Raw genomic sequence first — 24,399 nt, 5'->3', positions numbered from 1 at the left:
TATAGTCACAAGTCCATAACTTGACATGTAGTTATGAACTTAACGTCTCTATGATGAAAGTTTCCAAAACGAAGTCTGCGAACCACTTAAAGTTCCCAGATTTTTTACTAATGGCCTGAAGAAGCTGGCTGGTCTCGTACTGTTGGCTCTTCCTTCTTTTTTCCACCTGTTAAATTCCATTAACAGCAGCTAAAATATAAAAAGCACTTTCCTAAAATGTGTGTGACAGGTAAGTGACTTGGAGTACACAGTTTTGAGGGCAGGGGAAGAGATCTACTGGAGAGGGCAATCAAGAGAGTGATGAATGTCTCCAAAGATGTGTGGGTGTTATCCACTCCATGAAGAAATCTTACCTAAGAAAATGAAAATTCTCTCCTGGTATAGTTAGAGAAATTATTCCAGTAAAGCTTCTGATACCAAAACAGCACAGCATGGCTATGTCTAGAATTCAGTACACTTTAAGGTATTGTTTAGTTTAAGAGTGAAAATATTTTAAGATTTAGAACTTCTAATCATGAAGATGTTTGTGCTGTGGGTACTCTTTTTTATATGTGTCATTCTTCTTAGCATCTCAAAGGGAGCATGGTTTAATTACCTACACATAAATAAAAGTTCTATTGAACAACAGAATCTAATTAGCTTTTCTGGAGAGCCAGGACACCTGAAGGCAGACAACATAGAAAGAATTAGTTATTTTTTCATTTAGATTTTGGGTTGTTTTTCATATTGGACATGGAAGATAAATTTTGGTAATGGGTCTCCAGTGTTGCTGTCCTCTGTGTTCCTTGCTAAGAATAAAGGTGGATAGACTAAAAGATTTCAATACTCAGTTAACATTTCACTTTGAAATGGTGTCACTATGCTAATTTTTAAGATTATTATTTTTTTTTATTCTAAGAATTCTCTTGTGTCTCCTGTATATGTTAAAAACTAGAATATACTGACAACGCTTCAGATTATGCACCTGAGAGATGACAGTGCTTGTATAGCACCTGAAATAATTTTATAATTTATGTTGAAATTCTGACCTAATGTGTTAGTATATTGCTATTCTGGGCCCATGTAAGAGAAGGACAAACCAAAACAAAAGAAGTCTGTCTTCAAATGGAGTCGTGGCTATATGGAGTCAGCAAAATCTTAATGCCGTGAATTCTTACAAAAGATTTTTGGAACAAAGAAAAGTTGCACAAAAAAATTGGCTGATTTTATCCATATTCAATCCCTGAAGCTGCTGAGTTTCCTGTGGTTTTAGAAATTGAGAGATTTTTTCCTTGCTGTTAGAAGAACAATGGCAGAAAAAGAGCTCAGTCCCTTTTCTTTTGGAATGCAATAAAACAAAATTTCTCATGTGTATTGAACTTGGAAATAGTTAAACACCATGGAGATGGTTGCTGAGTTTGTAGTTAGTAACTGGTTGATAGAGAGTAAAATTTCCTATCTTAAAGATGGTATACCATTCATTGTTACTTCTGTAAAGAGTGTATTTTTTGCTTTGATATTTTGTGAGACAGCATGCTCTTGTCCCAGACAGAAAGGAATGAAGATTATGACCATCGTAATTCAGTCATTAAATTTATGTCAACAGATACACCACTTTCTACATTACACAGTGATACTTGAACACAGCATCAGTCTTCCTAGAAGTAAACATAGAATAGCTGCTCAGCTTTGAAAAGTTTCTTCTCTGAACTCTGAAATGTGCAGGCAGATCGCTCTGTTTTGCCGATTGCTGTTTGCATTCTAACTTGCTCTAAAAATAGTCACACAAAAAAACTTATTTCAGTATTGACTTCACTGTTTTTGACAACAAAATGGCTCACATTCAAAGTGTCTTCCTTAGCCTCCACAACCCAAAATACAGAGGAAGTCATCATCTAATGAGATGTAATTGCTCTTCTTTATAAAAGCAGCAGCATGAGCAGTTCATGTTAAGTCAACATACTCTAGCAAAAGACAGAAAAAGATTGGCATATTGTGTTAGTAATAATAGCTGCTCAATAGCTTGGTCAATGTGTGTTGAAAAGATTTGGTAAACACGTATGGAGGAGTGGGGAGAAAGGCAAGGCAATGAAAACCACGTGTCTGAGAATGGAGGAAATTTCAGGCGATTTCTACAGCTTTGTTCCTGTGTATTTTTGAAACTGAGTTTTTATTCCTGTGCAACAAGGAACAGCTGACTGCTACAGAACTGATAAAGGGTAAAGAAAAGGCCGACTGTTCCAGGAATAGCACAAGGTATTACCTCAGCACTCTCCCTCTTTTTCATCAAGCTTTTTGCTGTTATCTAGGGCAGAGTCTAAGCCATCTGTGTGATCCTTCTACCTGACTGAAGATCAGGATAACCTGGACTCTAGATCATAGCCCAGTACCTTTCTTCTTTCCTTCCCTTCCCTTCCCCGCTCTTCCCTTCCCCTCCTTTTCCTTCCCTTCCCTTCTCTTTTCTTTTCCTTTATTTTCCTTTATTTTGTTTTCTTTTTTCCCTCCATCTGCTTCTTCTGCTTTTATGTAATATATTACCTGTTAATTATTGAATGTTTCTTTGGTGAGTGTCATATTAGCCATCTGTTTCATCCTTTTTCATTTCCCAAGTGAAGTCAAACTGTAAAGGAGAAAAAAGCAATCAACATGTTTCTTAATGTATTTGGAGATGGGAGACATTAGGTTGATGGTAGGTCAGACTTGGTGGAAGCTGTGCTCCCGAACCAGAATCTGAAATGAATTCAATATGTGTGGAAGAGTCAGAGGTTTCTCTGATCCTTTATAGGGGACTTCTGTGTGTGGGCAGGTGTCAAACGCATATGTGTTTTGTGTTAGCCATGTGAAATATTACAGCACCTCTGGCTATTCATGAAAAATGATTTACGAATCATTATGTTAGCAGATACTGCTGTACAGCTTTATTGGCAAGAGATACCAGTTCTTGTTTTGCTGCAGTCTTTTTTTCCCCCCCAAAGGAAATGAGAGTTAGAATTTGCATTAATGAGGCAATAATGGTCTTCCTCTTCTGCAACCTTTCCTCTGCCCCTAATATTTTTCTGTGGGGTACATTTAAGTGCATTGTGAATCAAACTGCATTGAGAACATCTAAGAAGCATTAGAGATCCCAGCAAGCTTCCTCCTATCAGAAGACCACAACTATTTGCAAAGTGTGTTGGAGGATTAGAACAAAGTATAATGATGACCACCACGGTAGATTCGTGCTTTTTTGAGGACTTTCGGTCAACAGTGGGAATTGTTGACTCAGTGTAAGAATCACAAACTAGCAAAATAATTCTCCCCCCACAATCTTTTTTCTTTTTTTTTTAAGACAGTACAATGCATAAGATATCTAATTTAGCTGCTGTCCCTATTCTGTTGTGCAAACATATTCTGCATTATGATAAAAAAAAATCTCAAAATTCTCAATGGATACATGAGCTGTGATGGAACAGTAACTGCTTGATTCTTGGCACATCTTTGCTGGGAGCAGTGACAGTAAAGTAGTGATGAGTGCCCATATTGCCTGTTCATTTGCAGCCTTGTATGTTACATTTAAATGTGACCAATAATGCAGCTTGCTCATTGCCAGGGTCATGAAACAGCTTTGGAGTCTCCCTCACAGTGTTGCCTCATATCGTAGCTCATTTTCTAAACTAGCTCATCTAGCTTAAAATTTCTGAACTTTTCCTCTTTTGTTTTGGTATTTTTAATAATATGATTCATTAAATAAGATTCACCTATAGATGTTCAATTTCTGCTCATTTTAGATTCGCAGACCACTATATTCATAAAATATTAGAGTGCACCTGTAAATAACCTTTTTTAATGGCTTCTGGACATGCCATATTTCTCCCCTACTTCAGAGGATGGCAATCACACTTCATATTCTGAGTAGCATATACTGAGATAGATAGGTAATTTTTCTTTGCACAAATCTCAGGGTTGCAAATCTTTCCAAGCCAGTACACCCTTGATTTGTAGCCTGATTGGATCAAGGCTCACCACAGGTTTTTATAGCCTGGTTTGTGATGAATATGTGCTTATAGCAATGGTAGTGTCTTAGACAACTTCTCTAATTTTTTTTTCCTGGTAGTGTTAACCTTCTGGTTGCAGTCACCTTACTGCAGCTCACATCTCTCTGCCTTTGTCTTTTCTAATGACTGCAATAACAAGTACTTAATATTGACTACTACTGAGTTATTTTCATCATTTGGAGAAAACATTCCACATTTCTTACATTAACATCTTACTCTTGGTTTTCTCTCTCCATTTCTTGGTATTAATTTAGTGTTTCAGTAGCAGGATTTCAGTCCAAACAGAAAGATTTCCCAACAGTACTGATAAAGACTCTGTCTTCGCTCCTGAGCAATTATGAAGTTACGTTTTGTAGCATGGCAGCCAAGATTAATTTCTTCAGTTAGCTTTATCCTATGTAGTAATTTACAGGGTCTTACATCTTACAGTTCATCTCGATCTCTTTTAGAAAGGGTGAGAATAAAGAGAACCATTATATCTTCCAGTTACAGTCCTGCTATCTTATTGTAGCATGCTTGGAGTAATGTCCAATACTTTAAGAACATTAAATCTCTACTGACAAGAAAATGAGGCAATAGAAAGAAAGATGAGGCAAAAGAAAGAAGAGTGCAATACAGCCTTGACCACAGTAAATGGACTGTTCAAATCTGTGCCATTCATATACATCATGAAAGATTCACACATCAAATAAATGCATGGAGCATCTTCATTCATTCTGGGGGGAATTAAGTCTGCATAGAAGGAGTCAGCTTGATTAATCAAGGGGTGTTGTATCTGTCTGCTTTTGTACATAGCAACTTTTTTGATCCATCATACATAATTGTAGATTTTTGCTTTTATATTTTTTGTGTCCGCATCAGATCTTGGTAAATACTCCCATGAATCTGAAGACTTTACCAAGGTTGTTTTCAATTCATACTGTTGTAACACAAGTTTTAAATATCTCCCTGTGTGAGGAGCTACTGCACATGCTGGGATCACCACATAACATTAGGAGGAAAAACAACTTCTATCCCAGAACAGTGAATCGACTGTAAAATAGATTGCCAGTTATGGTTTTAGTTTCTTAAAGGGGGAATTGGAGAAAAAATGCTGGGTCTGGATGTGCCTTTGAAGCAAAATTTTGCACTGTGTTACTGTCATTATGTTGCAGGCATTGAAGAGGGATCGGACATACGTAGGGGCTGGGAGTTTTCGGAGCTCAGCCACAATATCATAAATACTTATGTATACTTATGTATTCTCCCTTCCCCCGCCACAAAGGAAAAAATGTGGAGGAAAGCTTTGTATGCTTGATTTTGAGAGACAGCCTGTTTGTACCTCCTGCTTCAGGGAAATAGTTCAGGAACAGTTCATCCTTGTGAAAATATTATCCCTGTAATTCAGCCAGGCAGGTCAACAAGAAGCTTGTATTATCTGGTATTTCTGTAGCAGCACTGGTTGCAAAACTTGGACTTGCTAGAGAATTACTTAAGCCCACTCACTGTTGTCTGAACATTGTTTCATTGATGAACCTGTTAGTCAAGCCAATGATATCTCCTTTCTTTATTTCCCCCACTAATCATTTCAGTAAAGGCAGCCTTTGACGTGAGGAGAGTCTTGCTACAGAATGGAACAAAATCACATGAATATTTTTCTTACAGGCTGTGACATCAGACACTTTGTGAATTTCTTTTTCAAGTCACTTGCATAAGTTTTAAACAATCTTGTTTTAAAAATGATTCACTTTTGACTGTATTAAAAATAATAATTAGTTTATTGCCCTTCTTTCTTACCCATAGAGATTTTTCATCTTTTTGTTTATTTATTTTTAGGAAACAGAGAGGGTTTTGTTGTTGTTGCATTTTTCATTTTGCATACAACATAAACTTTGGCCTAGGGAAAGGTGTTGGCTCGCAAGGCAGAACCCACTGTGTACTGTATGAATATGAAAAGTGCCAAAGGTATTGGAGCACAGGGCTGCTCTGGCATGGACAATAGGGTGTTAACATCTCCTGTTTCTTTCCAGAAGAAACACATCAAAGTGCTTCTTAAATCAATGAGTACCATTTACTTGATAAATTGGTGCCTCTGGTGCTTTTGATGCTGCAACTCCCCCAATTTGTATTCCTTCCTATAACCCTCATTTAGTTCCAGCCAATTACCATTGCAACAAAGCTGCTTCAAGTGCTATGTGTGACATTTCTGTTCTGTTCCTCTAGCCTTACAAAACTACTTAACCAGCTTTCCAGCAATTAACCTCTGTTCTGCAGCTGTTTCCTATCTTCACATTGGTCTTTTCAATCAAAGGGGCAATCAAGGACCTATTTTATTTTATTTCATAGAAAATACAGAACAACATACAAAGTTCATGCATAACTTCAGTCTAAACTTGAGCCACAAACTGTTGCTCCTCTGCCTGTCAACACTAATTTGATCTTGCATATCTGTATCAAAGACAACCATCACTATCATTTATCTCAGTGCCTCATATAGGCAGAAGTCCCTTGTGAGGTACTTTTTCATAGCCAGTTGTTAATCCCACAAAGCAATTTTCTGCCAAAACAGTTTATTTAGCTCAAGTTCCCCTTGCACATTCCTCTACTGTTGATGCATTCTGTGCCCACAGAAGTCCTGCGAAAGACCTGCTGGACAGCCTCCCACTCAAGGCAGTGGGAAAAACACAAAGCCTCCTTTCTGACCTGCTGTAATAGGTGCTGTTCTTGCCTTCAAGTCAGCAGGCAACAGGACTTGTATTTTGCAGGAGCCATACTTACTGCTGGAAGCATGCCAGAAGGTGACCCCTCATACCAGCAATTAAAATTGTCATTTCTAGAGTTGTTGCATACTTGGTATATTTACCCTCTGTGCTTTTTCAACTTCTGAGTTCCTCCTATATCTTTCTCTAGATGGCTTTGGTATATAAATATTGGCTTCCTGCCATGGTTAGCTATAATAGGCTGCAATGTTCATTGATACTGATAAGCATACAGAGTCAGTCCAGGCTGCTTTTATCAACTCCCAAAGCTCCTGCATTAAACCTTTGATCTGTCTGCATGTGTTGGCTGCCCTGGCATATCTTTTCATGGATTCTTCTCAACTGCAAAGAAAATCTTTTTTGAAGAAAAGTACATCCTTCTACTTTCTGCACAAAGGTGCCTGAAATCTGCCCGTTGTACTCATCAGTTCTGCTCCCTTGTCAGATAAGTAATACTGAAAATTACACTAGGGTTGTTGTTCTTGCTGGTGCTGCTAATTTAATAGTATCTTACCTTTTCTATTTTATTTCTTACTAAATATCAGCTTTGTTTTCAGAGATGAGTTAAAGCTTATTTCTTCTGAGTCGTGTATATGCTACATATAAATTTGTAATGTTTTTTCTATTCACAGAAGTAATAAGATTATTTCCTAGAGACTCATATCCACATTAGAGCCTGGGTGGAGGTCTTTGCTCTCACACTTCATTTTCAAAGGAGTCTGGTCTTGCAGGGAGTAACTGAACACCTGGGGAAAAAAAAAAGTTATAATTAAATGCTTACCTTTCTTTGAAAGCAGTTTGATTATAGGGCCAGGAATGGGCCAGTACAGATCTTCTAAAGGTCTTTACACCTATGAAATAGGAAGATTTTCCACAAGCACAGTTCCAGTCCCGTAGCACTAAAGGAGGAGAGGGAACATCTACACTTGCATTAAACTTCTCGGGCTCCAGGACCACTATGGGATGTGCAGACTGGGAGCAAACAAGAGGAAGGGCAGTACTGGTGTGTGTGACATGTGCATCTACCCAGCTGCCACCCAGTCCTTGCCCACTGTGAAATGCCTCTATGTAGGCAGGTGTCAGATAATAAGTAAGATGTTTCCAGTCCAGTCTCTCTCAAAACTGATGGATGCTTGTCTTAGAAAGAATAAAAGAACTTTTTTTTAATCACTATCATATGGTTTAACCACACAAAAATTACAACAATTTCATTTTTAGCACTAGTTTGGGAGGTCCTTGTGTAGAAGGCTGTTTACTTTTCCTGTGCAGTGTTTGTTTCTTCTTGGCAGTGTTTGAAGGGATTCTGTCAGGCTGAAAGTCATATGTCTCCAGAAACTTTTTACATATATACACCTAACAACTTAGAATGCCTTTTTTTAACATATATACTGTGCACACAGGGACTGATCCACAGCCCATAGTGCTCTGGCTCCACAGTGTTTTGGCTCCAGACTGTACTTTTTTAAACTTCTGTATCATTTACTTTTTCCAGGCTGACTGTGGGGGTGCAAGAGCACTTTGTTCTGGAGACTCGTGGCTCCACTGCAGCAGCAGCTTTAATTCTGGCAGCTGCTCCTGCCAGGAACAGTTGGTTACCAGCTGGCGTAATGTTCTGGTCTAGCTAGCTAGCTAGCAGAATGATTGTGTGGCCTCCAGTTCCTGTAGCAATAACAGGGAAGTTTCAAAACGGAGGCAATGTTGCATTGTCCTCCCCATCATTATTTGTAACGTGCTAATGTGGAGAGGCTGCTGCCAGGCTGAGTCCCATTGGGCTGGGCAGGGTATAAAGACATCCTAAGAGATCATCCTTGTTCTAGGAGCGCCGACTGCCTAAGCACAACATGCGGACACAGCCCAAGAGAAGAGAAAGTATCGTTAGAACTTGCACCAATTGAAATGTTTTAGGGCTCTAGTTTGTGCTTAAATACATAATTAGTACTTAGGTATTTAGGAAATTGGACAGGTAGCTCATTAACTGATAGATATAGAGCCAGGATAAGTTAGGAGTTTAGTATACCTGTTTTATACAGTTCTGCTGGAAGAAAAGCTGCAAGGACATTGTTTCTCTGTAGCTATGTTTTGATATAGCTTTCACTTCTGGAAGAGAAAAAATAAAGGATAAAAATAATGCTTCAGATGAAAACTACCAATCTCTTCACTGGGTTTTAGGAAGCAATACAGGAAGTACCACTTCATATCTATGAAACACTGTAGAAGTTAATGGGGACTATGAAAGTATAGAAGGGTATAGAGATTCTGGCCTCATATTTCCTGGGCCCCTGTAAGCAATTTCCTGTTTAGAACAGCAATTGGAATTGAACTGATGTTATGGCTAAGGCATTAGATGCAACCTGCAACAGAAAATATTAACATTAGAAAAACAGTTCTTTTCTCTACTGGAAAACAATATTTCTTTCTGGAAGAAAAAAGTGACATCCTCTTCTGCAGAAGCCAAGATCTCCAAAGAGTTTCTGTGGTGTGATAGCCACTGAGTTGTGACCTGCCAACAGAAACATTGTGCATTTATACCAATAACAAACAATGAGTTGCTGAAGGCAACTGCTATTACCTTCACTTGAATAAAAATCTCTGGCAACTGATATGACTTTGAATATGTAAGCCAAATAGATCCTGATATAAGAAAATGCCTTCTTTTCAGCACCTACTCAAATATCTTAATTGAGATTATGCCAAAAGTACAGGGTAGTTGATACCCTCATTAATTCTGACTGACAATTTTATGGAAAAATCTGCTTTAAGACTGCTCTCACAAGTTCATTCCTATGGAGAATATATTCCAGTTTATTTGACTTTGCTTTTAAATATCACTTTTATGCCACAGCTAAATATCTCCAAGAGCATGTATCAGACTTCAGTGGTCTTTAGTGTACTGTGGCCTGGAAAGTGACCATGGCAGCCCCTACCTTGGTGTGCAGTATGTGTTCGCTGTTGAAAAAGATTAAACACGTGTATTGTTGTTCCTAGGAGAGCAGTGCCATGCCATTTAGGGAAGACAGAGTGTATTTCATGACTAGGACATCTACATCTGTCTTCTACCTGCCAAGTACAGTGTCTTTATTGTTCAGGCTGGTGCTTGTGGCAATGATGTACATTTGGTTAGGTCTATTCAGTCTTGCAGTACGTTAGCCAATCTCTTGCCCAGTAAGAGACAAACTCGTTCGCATGGTATGGCAGGACTCCCAGAGACTTGGAGTCCAAGAGCTCTTGGTAAGAACTGGAAACACTGAGATACGGTAAATTCTCTTCCAAGTTTCATCATACAGCTACCACAAGACCATGACCAGACAAGGAGGCTTCTCTCATTTTTTGCTCCTATACTCCACTTGTCATTGTAAAAAGTTAAAGTAACCTTTTTCTGTGCTTAAAGATTTCTGTCCTGACCCCCTCACAGGTGGGAGATTGGGAAGTGGAGCACCTGCAGTCTTACTTGTGGTGTTGGTCTGCAGACAAGGGATGTCGTCTGTTCTCACTTACTATCAAGAGAAACTAATGAGACCGTGATTTTGGCAGATGAATTGTGCTATAAACCCAAGCCGCCCCTTGTGCAGGCATGCAATCGCTTTGACTGCCCACCATCCTGGTATCTCATGGAGTGGCAAGAGGTAAGAATGTGTATGTAATCTCATTTTCTGACTTTTAAAAGTAGACATTACCTGCATTGTCAATGCAGCAATTTAGGGTAGCCAAGGAAGAGGATTCATTAATCACATTGGTATGTATCGTTCCCAAACAAAATAGTGTAATGGTCTGCTGCCACCAGTGATTTGGTGTGTCAATGCCAAGATTTCTAGAAATGTAAAGCTATAAAGATCAGGGAAGAGAGAATCTCTAGAATCTATTAGATACTCCTTATATTCTTAAGTGATAACTTTGGGTGAGACACACTCCTCAGTGTATCCACTCTGCGTGACTGTGTATTCTCCAAAGTCACAACCGTGTGTTAAGCACTTCACATGACGAACTGTATGCCCCGTTGTACTAACACTAAAAATTTGTGTATCTACAGTGGATTTGGAGAAGGCTTTTTGTCTTTGGAAGGCAACTTGAAAATCTTTGTTCTTCTAAATCACTAATGAAATAAGTTTATATACTGTCATCTTGTTGCAAATGAAAACTCTTTTGCTATTCAGAACACTTAGTGCTACTTGTGCTGGATTTACTACAGCACAGGGAGAAACTACCATGTTCAGTTATCAAGAGAAAAAGTAAAATTTACTGACTGGAGGACATGCCAGCAAAAGGTCTGTTTAACCATAACAATGAAGTTTGAGTGCCACTTCCACTCTTTGCCGGGTGCAAAGATCACTCTATCCTGTGAGAAAACTATGGGCGCTTGGCACAGTGCTTGCTTATGCCCGGCAGGTCTCCATCTGTAAAATTTGTTGCTTAAGAGTTAGGGAGATGTTAATGTAGTCACCTAATGAAACTGTTAAATCTGTGAAGCTGTAATTCAGGGAGAAACTCTGGGTTTGGGCAGCTGTGCTGGTAACCAACATTTATTTCAGATTGATGTTCTGTCAAAGCCACATAATTAGCCCATAGCATTAGTCCTCTGTATAAAACGGTTCAGTGATATTCAAAGTTTCAATGTTTTTTTTTTCTACTAAGGTTCACATACATATATTTGTTCTTAATACTTCTAGTTTACACTAGTATATTTATAAATAGCAAATAATAATCTGCTAAAGCATGTTGAAATTTTCATAGCAGGTTCAACTTGATAATTAAGTTTGTGAGTCAGAGTATAGAATTAGCCTCTATCATTTGCCTATCAGGCAAAATGTAATTATTTACCCAAGTTGGTATTCATTTTTGTTATATGGTAGTATACGGTCTCTGTCATATTTCATCTTAGAAATCAGATTGGAGGGGTATTTTTTCTGCTATGAAGTCTAAGTCTGCTGAAGAACACCTAAACCTTATTTATTCTGTAATTCGGTGTGGACAGTACAGAGAGTAGGAGTAGAGACACTAGCTTTTTCCCCCATATTTTGGCACATAGTGGGTACAAAATGTTTGTTGCTATAAGCAAGTTATTCCACGATGAGATATATGCAGGGCTTTGAAGCCCTCTGGACAGAGCTCTTTCTTAACAGACCTTTTCTATGAGAAGTTGCTTAAAACATAAGGTAGACAGCTGCTGCTATAGCCTGGGAGTTCATGTTAGCTCAGCCATCAGCTGGTTTGGTCCTATGAGCAACACATCAGCATCCCACTACGACTGCTCAATTCCCATCTCTGTATTAGCTGCACACTCTCCGTGCAGGATGGAGACAGAGCACCTGTGGTGGGATGCACTGCCACAGCTTAGCCCAGGCCAGACTGTAGCTCTGCTGTCCTTGCTTTTACGGGCTTTGCGGGATCATTCTGCCTCCCCTAGGTTTGCCTGTGGATGTCCTGCATGGAAAATCCACACCATCAGGCCAGTGAGTAGCACCAGGGGGTTTTTATAGCTGGTTGGCTAATGAAATGTGCTAGAGAAGGGTCACTCCAGAGTGGATGTCAGTTAGACAGACTCTTGGTGATTCTCCTCCTGAAGGCAAGCACACAGCTGCCCGGTCATGAGGTGCACAGCACAGCTGTGCATGTTTTTCTTAGGGAGCCTCCGGCAGCAGAAATCCTGTGGGGAGCCTCCAGCAGCAGAAACCCTGCAGAAGGCTGCTTGGAAGCTAAAACCACAAACCTTGCACTGAGAAACAAATGTCGTTTTAGCTGTCCCCAAATCCCTCGTGGGGTGTGAGATTCCCTCATGTGAGGTGAATGCCCCTCTCGCACTAGGACTCTCTTTGAAAGTTTCACCAGTGTTAGCATGAGCAGAAGGTGAAGTCTGGTCCCAGTGAGCCTGGATCCGATGTTTATTTTTCTGTTCTAATGCACGGAGCTAGCAATGCTTTTCAAGACACTGTCTCGCAGCAGTTTTAAACAAGCAAACAAACAAAACATTTAAACTGCAATGCCCAGTGTTTTCTTTTCTATGGCCCTTTATGTTGGTTAAAGAAGAGCTGTCTGAATTAAAGGCCTTTAAACGCCCCAGTGTTCCTGGCAGAAAAACATCCAATAATTACCAGTTTTGTAACATTCTGAAAGATTTTTAAAATACCTCTTTACAGAGTTGAGACTGTTTATTTTCAAACAGTTCTCTTTCTCAGCTAAATCCATTAGAATGTTTATCTTGTTTTCAGTAGTGTGTTTCTGGAGGAAAGTGGATATGAACTTTCATTTTTACAAGCGCCTATAGACATCTGCTCTGCAGACCTCAAATGGGAGATATCTATTAATAAATCTTCATCTTTTCTTGTTTTATTATTGAATAAATGCCATAATCTCTTTTCCCAGTATTCTTTTTATATCATTCAGTGCTGTTCGTGATAGGTCCAGGAGAGTTAAGACAAAAACTCCACAATATAGTCAGCATGGGAAAACTGGAATCCTTTTCAGATATTTTCCTAGCTATTTTTCCCCAATTTTTAAAAAGTCATTTCTAAATTTGCAAGTGACAGGCCTTAGGAACAAGCTGAAAGACCTGCAGAGAGAAAAATATCTGCTCCATTTGCAAATATTTTATCTTACTGAAGAGAAAAGGTACAAGAAAAGCTGTTTTTGAGAGTAAAATCAAAACTCGTGGTGCGCCAATCCCACTGTGCTGAAGAGAGGGTAGTGCAAAATTATAACAGTTGGCCAAGCTTAGTTCAGGGGAAACCCTTTCCTCAACTGCCTCTGAAGGTAGGTGGACTGATCTAACAACATTTTTTGAAACATTCAGCTACCTCCAAGGGCCGGTACTCATAAAGTTATAGAGCCACAAATGTCTAGCCCTTTGTTTTCCATTAGTCATTTTCCACAATTCTAAGAAGCAGCCAGCTTCCTTACTGGCAAAATAATGGAAATGGCACACTGCATGTATCCTGTGCTGTGTAGGCATTTGCAAAGATGTCTGGACTTGCTCTGAGTCACAAAGAAGGTCTCCTTCCCCTCTCTGCTTTCACTAGTGCCTATCAATTATTTGCATTAAATATTTTTGCAGAGTTCCATAGAGAAAAAGTAATTAAAGCAATGATTGCTCTGAGAGAAGCCAAGACCACAGTTCCACCAGAAGTTTAAGATGACATATGCTAGTGCTTCTACCAAGGAAGCCAATAAAAAGTGCTGTGGGCAGCTCTTTCTTGCCCTTACAGGCACCCCTGCCTTACATCTCCAGAAATGCTGCACAGTGACACCGTGTTCCTGGTTAAAGCTTGCAAAAAGTATAATTAGCTCTAACCTAGATTAACTTTTCAGTCAAGTTCATTGCACAGCTGCACAAGTGCTTACGTCAGCACATGAGAAAAAGGACAGCCCAAAACCAGGAATGAGTGCCCAGCGGAACTGATATAGAGAGTGTTAGCCTTAGCTTACATTTGCATAACCTAGTTATGAAAGTGAGCATAAGTATATGGAGTCATGCTGTCCTATAAATCTCTAACCTGGCAGAGTCTCAGATCACCGCTAAGGGGACCTGGCTCTGCTCACCTGTAGGAGTGTATCAGGATACACTTCACCTGATTTGGTCGGTGGGATGAAACTGCTTATCTCCTCCCTGAGATACAAGAACACTTGGAACGGCATTGTGTGATCTTCCTGAGCAGCAGGGAGAGGTCACTGGGATGGAAGGTGGCCAAAAGAGGGTCCTCTAAGAAATGCTGCTTCACAGAATCTGTAAATCCAGGCAGACGTTGCTTTCATTAGGTACTCCTTTTCTTGGAAACAAAAGTACAGACGTGAGGGCTGGAAACTTGCACTAGAAAAAAATCAGTGATGATTCCAGGATAATAAAGACACTATGAGTAAAATATAGGTACCTATTAGAGCAGTAGCTTTTATGCTCTAATACAGTTTTGTCCTAGAAAAGTTCCTGTGGACAACGAGGAATCTTGTTACTGTGTTTGGCTCCCTCTGGCATTTGGCAATAGAGTTTGGTGTTGAGTAGTTAATTATTCTTCCTGGAAAAAAAAACGCTGTGTGCATGATTGAAGGGCAAGAGACAAGAGAAAAAAACTGTTTTGCCTCATTCTTTTATCTGGTCATGATGGAGGGGCAGAGGGACTTACTGGGATTTGGTTGATTGCTACAGGGAGTGTTTTTGTTGTGTGCCTACAGCTTAAACCATTCTGGCTCTGGTGTATAACTTCAGCCCTTAAGCAACCTTGAAACATTACTTTTAATCATGTTTTCCTTGACTTATTCTCTTCTCAGGAATGAATTGTCCTTCAATGAAAGGATGATAAATGTTTTCTTTTGTCGAAAACTCGAGCATTGTTTTACTTGCAATTTTTTTTTTAAATCTTTTCAGCTTTGTAGTGTTCTAACTGGGACAAAAACTATTTTGACTCATTAGAGAGCAAACCAAATTGAATATAAATATTCTTTCTTGGCAATATCCAAGTTTGTGCCTTCTGTTCTGTCTTTCAAGGAAAATATATATCCTAAAAATCAAACTAGCATTAAAGTTTATACAGCTCTTTCTAAGAGAGAAGGCCCTTTCGTTTAATCAGGATTTTATGAATAATTCCTTTTTTAACTGCTTAGACATAAGTTTTAACATTTATTCATGTGGTTTTCTGCTTCATAGGCATAGTTCCCCTGCTACAAGCTATAAGCAACTCCTGTTAATTTCAGTATAGCACAAGCTCCCCTTCCCCTTTGCCAAATGTGGAGAAATGGTGTTGAGCTGACTGGCCTGAGCAGAAGAACAGGAGCCTGTTATCAGCCACGAGAAAAAGCTCCCGGGAAACAGGACTGAGCCACTTTGCTGACAAAAATGAGTCAGGGAAAGTGCTTAAATCTGCTCGTTCAAGATTTCCTGCCTTGCATAGGTAGAAAATGGATACAGAGGATTATTTAAATGAAACAGAGAGGGGAGCAGGATTCTCTGGAAATTAATCACCCAGATTTTATTTGACTCAAATAAATGTTCCTCCTTACCTTTTGGAAAGAGCACATGCTGCTATCATGACAGCCATAAATCTAAAAGGGCTGTGAGGTTACCTAATGCTTTATTACACTAACCTAGTGATCCTGTTATTGTGACTAACAGCAGATCACAGCTGATATACAGATTTCACATGAGTTCAACATCAGAGAAGCATCATAATGCAAGAGGTCTTCACACCTAGAAATGCTGGGCTGGACAGTTAAGCTTTGGGCTGCACTAACAATAGGCTATCTGCAGGTCAGGAATTAGAAATCAGGATATTACAAAGGGAAAAAGGTAAAGCAATAAACTCATGAAATTTTTATTTAACACATTTTTGTTTTATGTTTTCCGATTTTTTTTTGCTGTTTTTTGTTTTGGTTTAGTTTCTTTTATTTTCTAAAACAAACTCCTTCAGTGTAAATTTGAACATTTTCATTTTTGGTTAAAGCTCAATATTTGGTTCATAGGTACTTAATTTATCATATATATAATAAAATCATGGAAGTGAAGGCCTTAAATCATCTCCTGTTGGAGAAGACTGTTCTGCCCTCTCCAACACTTCTAGCAGTGCAGTTAGAACTTCATGCCAAAGCATACCATCAGAGATCCTCCGTGTCATGTATAAGTCCCTCTTTTTCCAGCTGCTGTTTAAGGGAAAGGGCTTTTCCACCTCCATTTGGCAATTCCAGCCTATTTTTTTTCCATCTTTTTGTCTTTTGTACAAATATCTGAAAACAGAATGTTTCAAAAATGCAGAATTAGTTTTCTAAATATTAGCAAATTAGCTCTTTTCATTTTCCAGAACACTTTCACACTTTAAAAGGAAGTTCTGCCTTGACATGTCTGAATATTTTGATTATATTTTCTATATGGATAAAACTTCATGTTAATTTCTGTCCAAAATCATAAGTAATATTTCTTCCAAGTTTCCATGATGGATGGGTAATGTAGAGTGGCTGATTCCCCATCTCCTGCAGTGTTCACAGACGTGTGGAGGTGGTGTCCAGAAACGCGATACGTACTGCAAGCAGCATCTAGCAGATGGAAGCATTTTAGAGCTTCCAGAGACCTTCTGCTCTGCTCCAAGGCCACTTTCCCAACAAGCCTGCAAAACTGAGGATTGTCCCAATGAGTGGCTTCTCTCTGACTGGACACAGGTATGTTCCTTGTATGAATGAGGTGTCCAGTGCTGCATGTCTATCTCCTTGCCTAACTGAGCTGTTATGTGCTGTTCTTGGAAGTGACATTCTTAGTCACTTGGGTTAAAGGATCCAAACATGTTTAGACTGCACAGATGCCCAGTTTTGTCCTGTAATCTGTTCTTATCATCCTGGTAGGGGATGTGCTCATTGTCCCCTCTCTGGAGATTGCCTCCACAGATGTGGTTTAGCCATCCAGCCAAACCATCACGACCTTCCTTCCAGGCTAAACAGAACCCATGATCAAAACAATACATCCTTGGCTCTGTTCATGCATGGCCTTTGCTTCTGTTCATCCAAGGCATCCACAAAGAGTAATATTTACTTCCCCAGGCTAAATGCTTTTTCTTTCCAAAGCCTAGCACTGTGGATGTAGTTCTGATGTCAATAGTCTTTTCCTCCTGGGACCTCTCCAGCCTTCTCCTATGATGCTGAGATGAGAAGGGAGGGATCAGTCCAGTCTGCCGTAGGCATATCACCATGGGTACGCAGCACCAGGCCTCCAAGGTAGCATAGACTCTTTCAATCTTGGGCACCACTTTTGCTACTTTGTCTAGTTACCACCTTGGTTCTGTCCTGGCTTCCTTCAGTTTAGGGATGGCAAAACAAACTTACTCTACTGAGCTTATTTGCACTTCTGCAGGCATTTCTTTCAATCCTGGGTGGCTTGAGAAAAATGTCTGTTATATTTTTGGCAGCAGGACTTAAAATAAAATGTAACCTTTTAATACATGTAAATATAGTTTCTTTAAAATTTTTAAAATTTTAAATGTACTTTTACTATAGCGTAAAACTGTAAAGTAAACATAAAGCCTATCCCCACAATTCTGTCTCTGCCACTGTTCTCCTGTTTTATCATGGGAGGAGGTAACTACTACCTTACTCATGAAGGAAACACAGGTCACCTCAGGTTTCACCTCGGTCTGTCTGTGCTGATCTATCTTAAAATTTTAGGCAAATATATAGATATTCTCGTGAAGTCTGTTGCCAGGATGTGTCCATTCTGGCAGAGAAGATGTAATTCTGTTCCCAATCTGTCCTCCTTCACAAAAAGTGGAGTTTAACCTCTTTACTATGTGATTTATGTTAATATTCATAAATCCCCTTTTTTTACATGCTGACTTTTTTAAAAAAATCAAATGTAACTTTATCTGTCCTTCCCCTCCATTTCATTTGAAGGCTGTCCTTTTTTTGCCCTGCTTATCCCTGTTTCATCCCCATGCTCACTCCGTCTCCTGTTCCCGTTCCTGTATTCATGCACCTGTGTGGAACACAAACACACATGCCGATATGGATATGCAATGAATGTGTTGCTCTGTACCACCAGCATTCCAGAGCTAAAGCCACTTTCCAGCACCTTCACCTAGGTTGCTGTCTGGCTTCCAGTGCCACTTATTGTGATGCTGTATACATAAATATAAAATAAACTGGACATGTTAAATTCCCCTAAACAAGGCAGAGGTGCACTGAGAACCTCAGGATTAGATGGTCTGTATTGTTTTTGTGTACAACATGCCTGGTACTCACCAAACTGAGATAACTCCTTGGTGTCTGTTGCACATAATATTATTTGTAATAGAGCTTCATCAAAGCTCAAAGATTAAATTTGACCCAATCTAAATGATTTTAGCATAAAAATATTTTGTCTGTGATGTGAACGTGTGCTGCTTTTGGCTGTGAAGAGGAATTTTTCCACCCACCCATTTTTCACTACAGACACATAGAAGCGACATGCAAAGACAAGCTTTGTACTGTAGCATAGTACTGTTAAAACAAGAGACACCACCCTAGAGAACAAACTGTGAAAGAGACTGCAGAAAGAATCACATCCTCAAAAGACAGAAGAAATATTTTGTATTTCCTCTCCCTGTTGTGCCCACATTGTGATTATCTGTAAACGAAGAGTCAGGTACTGTTCTGCTTTCTTCCCCATAATGATTTTGAAGTGTTGCGAGTGGCATGAGTGGTATGGAGTGAGGAGGGAAGGGTCAGACTCACTCCTTTGTTTTAATATATCTTGTTCCTAATGGTTCTCATTCTCTCCCTAGTGTTCAGTGAGCTGTGGAGAGGGCACCCAGACTCGAAATGCCATCTGCAGAAAGATGCTGAAAACTGGTGGTTCCATCATCATCAATTCCTCCCTGTGTCCACCTTTGCCATTCTCATCCTTGATCAGGCCCTGTACCCCAGCTCCTTGCACAAGTAAGTGGGCAAGAGGCTTGAGAGTGTTCGGGTAAAGAGCTGAATTGCCATCACCATGAAATTCATGTATCATGTGCTCCACAGCCATCTCCAACACTTAGTGATATTCGGTATGGCAGAGTATTCACCTTCACTGAGATAGAATTTCTATCTATGAACACATATGCTCTGTTTAGCAACAAGGCAACAAGTGGACATAGCTATAAATTTTACAGTTGGAAATGGGTCAGAGCCACTATGCTGGGAGGGAGCTGCTCATTTCTGGAAGTAGCTCAAAATTCTGACCCAAATGTAACATCTAAATTTCATGGCTGGAAAATAGAGGCTCAGAGATGTAGTTTAGCAGCCTAATGCAGGTATGAATTATCATTCTGCCAGAACAGCCACAAAAAAAATGGTTGATAAAGACTTTTTTCAATACAGTTTTAAAAACTATTAATTCATTATATCACACAGAACCATGTATGACTTAAGATTGCCAAGGAACCATGCAATATACATTAGACATATTTTATATGGTGGGCATATGAAAATTTGAAAGTGAACTTGACATCAACTTAAAGCAGAATATGAGCTCTAAAACCTGCCAAATGTTGGAAGGACAGAAGATCTGACAGAGCCAAAACTGGAATCAAATGTCCATAGTGTATACTAGTAATGCACTTGTGCTGTTTTGTTCAGGGCTTCATACGGAAGCTCTGTGTGATAGAGGTCTGGAAAGTGGTAGGACACACTGAACTAAGGTAGCTTAGGGCTATCTATCCTTTTTTTTTAATCCTGTTTCAGACAGTTTTATTCAATTCAGTGTTACTCCCTTAGGTAGTAACATTTTCTCTTCTCCTTATTGCTGTGTGCCATAAGGACAAGGCAAGATTGTGTTGCCTTTCAGGCTTTGAATGATGAACATGTAAAAGCGCTAGGCTCCTTTTCTTTGTCATATCTATAAAGCAACAGTCTTTAGTCAAATACTTTAACAACAAAAACTGCATTTGCACTGGAGTTTTTTTCTTCCCATGAAGTTCTGTCCCTGGTACTTCCATTTCTGCATGTACTTTGAGCAAGACATTCACATTCCTAAAAAGTGCCCTGTTATTCCTCTTATCCTGATTGCTGCAAGTTAATGTTCAGCAGCTGGTCACCAGTTTCTCCCATTTTCCATTAATGGGTCAAATGCTGCCAAATTGTTTGTTTTGTTTAATAGTATCACATGTTAATAATATTAATGATATTTCAGGGCACAACAGACCAGCTCATAAGCAAGGCCCCCATATTATGGCTGTAAAGAAAATTTACATCCAGACAAGGAAGCAGAAGAAGCTACACTTTGTTGTGGGTGGGTATGCTTACCTGCTGCCCAAGACCTCTGTTGTTCTCCGATGCCCAACAAGGAGGTTCCGGAAATCAATGATCACTTGGGAGAAGGATGACAGAAGACTCCTCAGCTCAGCTCACATCACCATTGCACCCTATGGTTATATGAAAATTCATCGTCTGAAGCCTTCAGACACTGGGACATACACCTGTACAGCAGGGCCAGCCCGAGAGTATTTTACAATTAAACTCATTGGAAGCAACAAGAAGCTCATTGCTGGGCAACCCACTGGCATTAAGGAGGAAGAGGCTATGAGAAAGTTCAGTGTAAATGAAGCCTTGCGAACACAGGAGAAACATCTCAATGGGATTCTCTTCAACGGGAGCAAGGCTGAAAAGCGAGGACATCTTGCTGACCCCAGCAGCTGGTATGATGATATTGTCTCAAGGCTGCTACAGCACAGGGGCTGGCCAGGGGAAAATCTGGAGTCCTGGGAAGCCCAGGAGTCTACAGAGAGAAATGCATCCTCAGAAGAGGACCGGAGCCAGGAGTACAGCCTCCCATTCACTATGGTCACTGAGCAGAAGCGGTTGGATGATATCATAAGGAATTTGTCTCAGCAGCCCGAGGAGCTTAAAGATGTCTACACTGAGCAGCTTGTTCTACAGCTGGCTCATGACATTTTCAAGAGCCACTTGGAGCATCAGGAATCTGTCCTTAAAGCACCAAGGCGAAGAGTTGATTTGACCTCTGTAGAGTATCCTTTCCACAAACACGTTTCCGGTTTTGCCAGCTCCCTGAGGACTTCGTCTGCAGAAGCACTTCTTCCCACCTCTGTGGACCTAGCAAATGGCTCACGCAGACCTGCTCGAAAGCCTGCTATCCTCCGAAAAATTTCAGCAGCACAACAGCTCTCTGCTTCAGAGGTTGTCACCCACCTGGGACAAACGGTGGTCCTAGCCAGTGGAACACTGAGTGTGCTGCTTCACTGCGAAGCAGTGGGGAACCCTAAGCCCACCATCAGCTGGGCAAAGAATGGAGAGGAGGTGAAATACAATGATAGGTAAAAGAAATTATTTAACTTAAAAGAAAATATTTAAAACTGTGGTTCTTCAGCTGCCATTTTTTAAAAGCCTGTCAGTGCTGCAAGCAAAATCACTGCTGTAGTTTTCTGATTTGCTGTAGTGCAGTTTCATAGCAGAAAGGAGGGCAAACAGGTGTGACGTGGCAAACAGCACACTCTGCAAAATATGGATGGTGGGCCAGTCTGGTGTATGAAAAAGAGAAATAGGTGCTCTACCCTTATTTCAATAAATAAAAATAAGAGATTTAAAGAGCTAAACTAGATAAGTCTTTAATTTAGCTAATAGAGTACTCCATGCTTGGGAGCTTCAGAGTTTTACTGTATTTTCTGGTGTGAGGATGGAGGCTTCTGCTACTAAGGCAGATTTTGAAATACTTAGATTTATTATATCTAGATCATTATTTTCAAATTTCAGAGTTAATCCATTAAATGAGTAGGGCTGTTTTGTGACTCTCTCAGGTATTACTTTGGATTTGTTCCAGGGTCAGGAGGATGTTCATGAAAGGAATTACACTCAGACCTTTTCATTCATGATTGATCGCAGTAGTTAAAGATACCCAAAAACAGATCTGGAATTTAGTTTTCTGTCAAGGAGAGTGCAGTATAGTTCCCCGGGGAAGGGTTCATTCTGCATTGGAGATTTGAGTTGTGTTTCCAACTGTGCCCCAGTCAGTCTTCTCCAACATAATTAGGGTGTAGAACATGAAGAAACTGAGTCATGCCTTCATCGCCTGTCTCCACATGTAAAAAAGTGCCCTGGGATAAAACTCAGCTTGCATTACTGTCCCCAGTCCCTGTGTATGTTCTGACAGCAGCTGGAAACACAAGCTACTTTTCTGTGTTTGTGCATGATTTCAGCAAACCTGAATCTGTACGGAAGAACATAATCTGTGCTGACTAGTGTTGCTTCAAAATAAATGCTGGTCACGTTAATGGTGAAAATGAAAAATGTAGACTCCTGTTTCAAGGATATCTGCATGCTGACCTCAAAGCATTAGTTTTCTGTTGTGAGATGGATTCCCAAAATCAGAAGAAATATACATGCATCTATAAGCTTTTGGTCTGGCCCTCTCAATCATCCATTAGCAGAAAATTCCCAAGTCTAATGAAAACGACATACATAATGGCTGTTATTTGCATACACACTTCAATGCAAGAGCAGACAAAAATAGACTGTTCTAAGTACTACTTAGATGCCTTAATCATGTGGATAACACATGCTTTTCTTATGTTTGATTGAAATGCCTTGGTCATGTTTTGTGAGAAAGTGGTAAGGGTGTAAGGGTTAGCAGTAATGCACATGGACGCAGTTACAGTAATTGACACAGTACAAGACAGAAGTCCAAGGATCTGCTGCCAGCTCATTCTGCTCAAGGTATTGACCTGAGTTTAGTCATCAGGTCAGCTTGGGAAATAAGAAGGCAGCAAGTTAAGTCAACTTATACTGTAGTGCCTGTAGATCATCCAGTCAAGTCTTAATTTAGCTTAAGACACAAATGATGCTCCCGTGTAATTATACACTTAATGTGTTAGCTCCTTTTTTCATTTCCACAGCTGAATCACTCCAGAACCGCTATTTTCTTCAATGTACTGAATTTCCTGATTCTCTTTCTCATTTCTGTGCCTGACAGCTAGCAAGCATGTTAGGTTTCATAAGACAGGGGAACTTTTATGAGGGTTGGGAGAGCCACTATGAGCAAGAGTGTGTCTCTTGTGGAAATCACATGCAGTCTTAATCAAGGCTTGGGCCCAGAGTATCTGTTTTTGGCCATAGTCCTGTGAAAATATCGTCTTGGCCTTTTGTCCCCCCAAAAGTAGCATGTGCATATTTTCATTGACGTTAGTTACATCCTGTTGGAATTGTTCCATTAGGTGATTTTTTTTTCTGTCCATTTGAAATGACTGTGATTCTGCAAAAGGAAATGGAGGTTACATAAAGGACATGTAACCTCATGAGTGTAAACTCATGAGAAAATTGCAGGCTTATCCTATGCTATGTAAGCAGCCGTAGTGTAGCAATAGAAAGTTTCCTGGTTTGTTAGTAATAATACAGTCTTATGATTTCTGGAACTTTAGTTGGGATTTTTTTTAACAATGCTTATAAATCTCTTTTTTTTTTCATTCAGTTTGGCTGAAGTAACATTAAATAACATATTTCTGAACTACCAGTAAACTATATTTGCTCAAAATTTCTATTCAAGTGACCCATGGAAGTATAATTTATTTGCTGATTAGTAGCATTGTTCACTTACCTTTCATTTCAAAGGCTAAAGCTTCTTCCAGTATCTCTTTTCTGTATTCAATTGTTGATTCTTTCTCCAGATTGGCAAGTAAGGAAAGAAGTGAGCAGTCCTTTGAGTTTCATAAATACCCAGCAAATGTAACCTGGGAGTTAGTGGCAGTTTAGTGATCATGGTGCATCTCAAAAGTGGGCCATGGTGTTTTGCTGGGCTTTTGACAACAGCAATACTCATTTTGGCTCAAAACTTTCTTGCTCTCTGACAATCAAGTTTGTAAATGAAAGCCACCATCTTCCCATGCACAGCTGTAAACTGCAAGGCCATCTGCACATAGTGGAACATAGTATGCTTGAGCTGTCTTTGAGCTCTGCAGTCTGTCATCTTCATACTCTGCCAACTATTGAGTGGAGAAAAGGACACGGTTTTCCAACCCACCTCTGTCTTACTGAGAACAAGAAAATTAATAGAAGCATTACCTCCTATACCAGCATTGAAAAGAGACAAGGAGGTGAGGGACGTCAGAGAGTTGTACTGAAGTCCAACTTGCGCCCTCAGTAGGCTGAGATTTGGGTTACTTGTGTTTTGTTTTGTGGTGCTATATTGTAGACTACTGTTTTTAGATTGGATGATGCTTATC

General features: G+C 39.8%; 1 protein-coding gene across 1 annotated transcript in view; it reads left to right on the top strand.

Annotated features, from left to right (window-relative positions):
- ADAMTSL1 (ADAMTS like 1) overlaps positions 1-24,399 on the top strand; it is a gene marked incomplete at its 5' end in the record, with an annotated part of 75,853 nt that overhangs the window by 17,231 nt on the left and 34,223 nt on the right. The window contains 4 exons of the mRNA XM_088538346.1: positions 10,164-10,374; positions 16,703-16,882; positions 18,973-19,126; positions 20,361-21,501. Coding sequence (XP_088394472.1) covers positions 10,164-10,374; positions 16,703-16,882; positions 18,973-19,126; positions 20,361-21,501 — 1,686 coding nt within the window. The remainder of the gene's footprint in view (positions 1-10,163; positions 10,375-16,702; positions 16,883-18,972; positions 19,127-20,360; positions 21,502-24,399) is intronic.

Source organism: Tinamus guttatus, unplaced genomic scaffold, assembly GCF_059628265.1.
Source record: "Tinamus guttatus ecotype Peru unplaced genomic scaffold, ASM5962826v1 Tinamus_guttatus_pri_ptg001022l, whole genome shotgun sequence".
Taxonomy (NCBI): Eukaryota; Metazoa; Chordata; class Aves; order Tinamiformes; family Tinamidae; genus Tinamus; species Tinamus guttatus.
The sequence above is the reverse complement of the archived record's forward strand: the minus strand, read 5'-3'. Positions and strand labels throughout refer to the sequence as shown.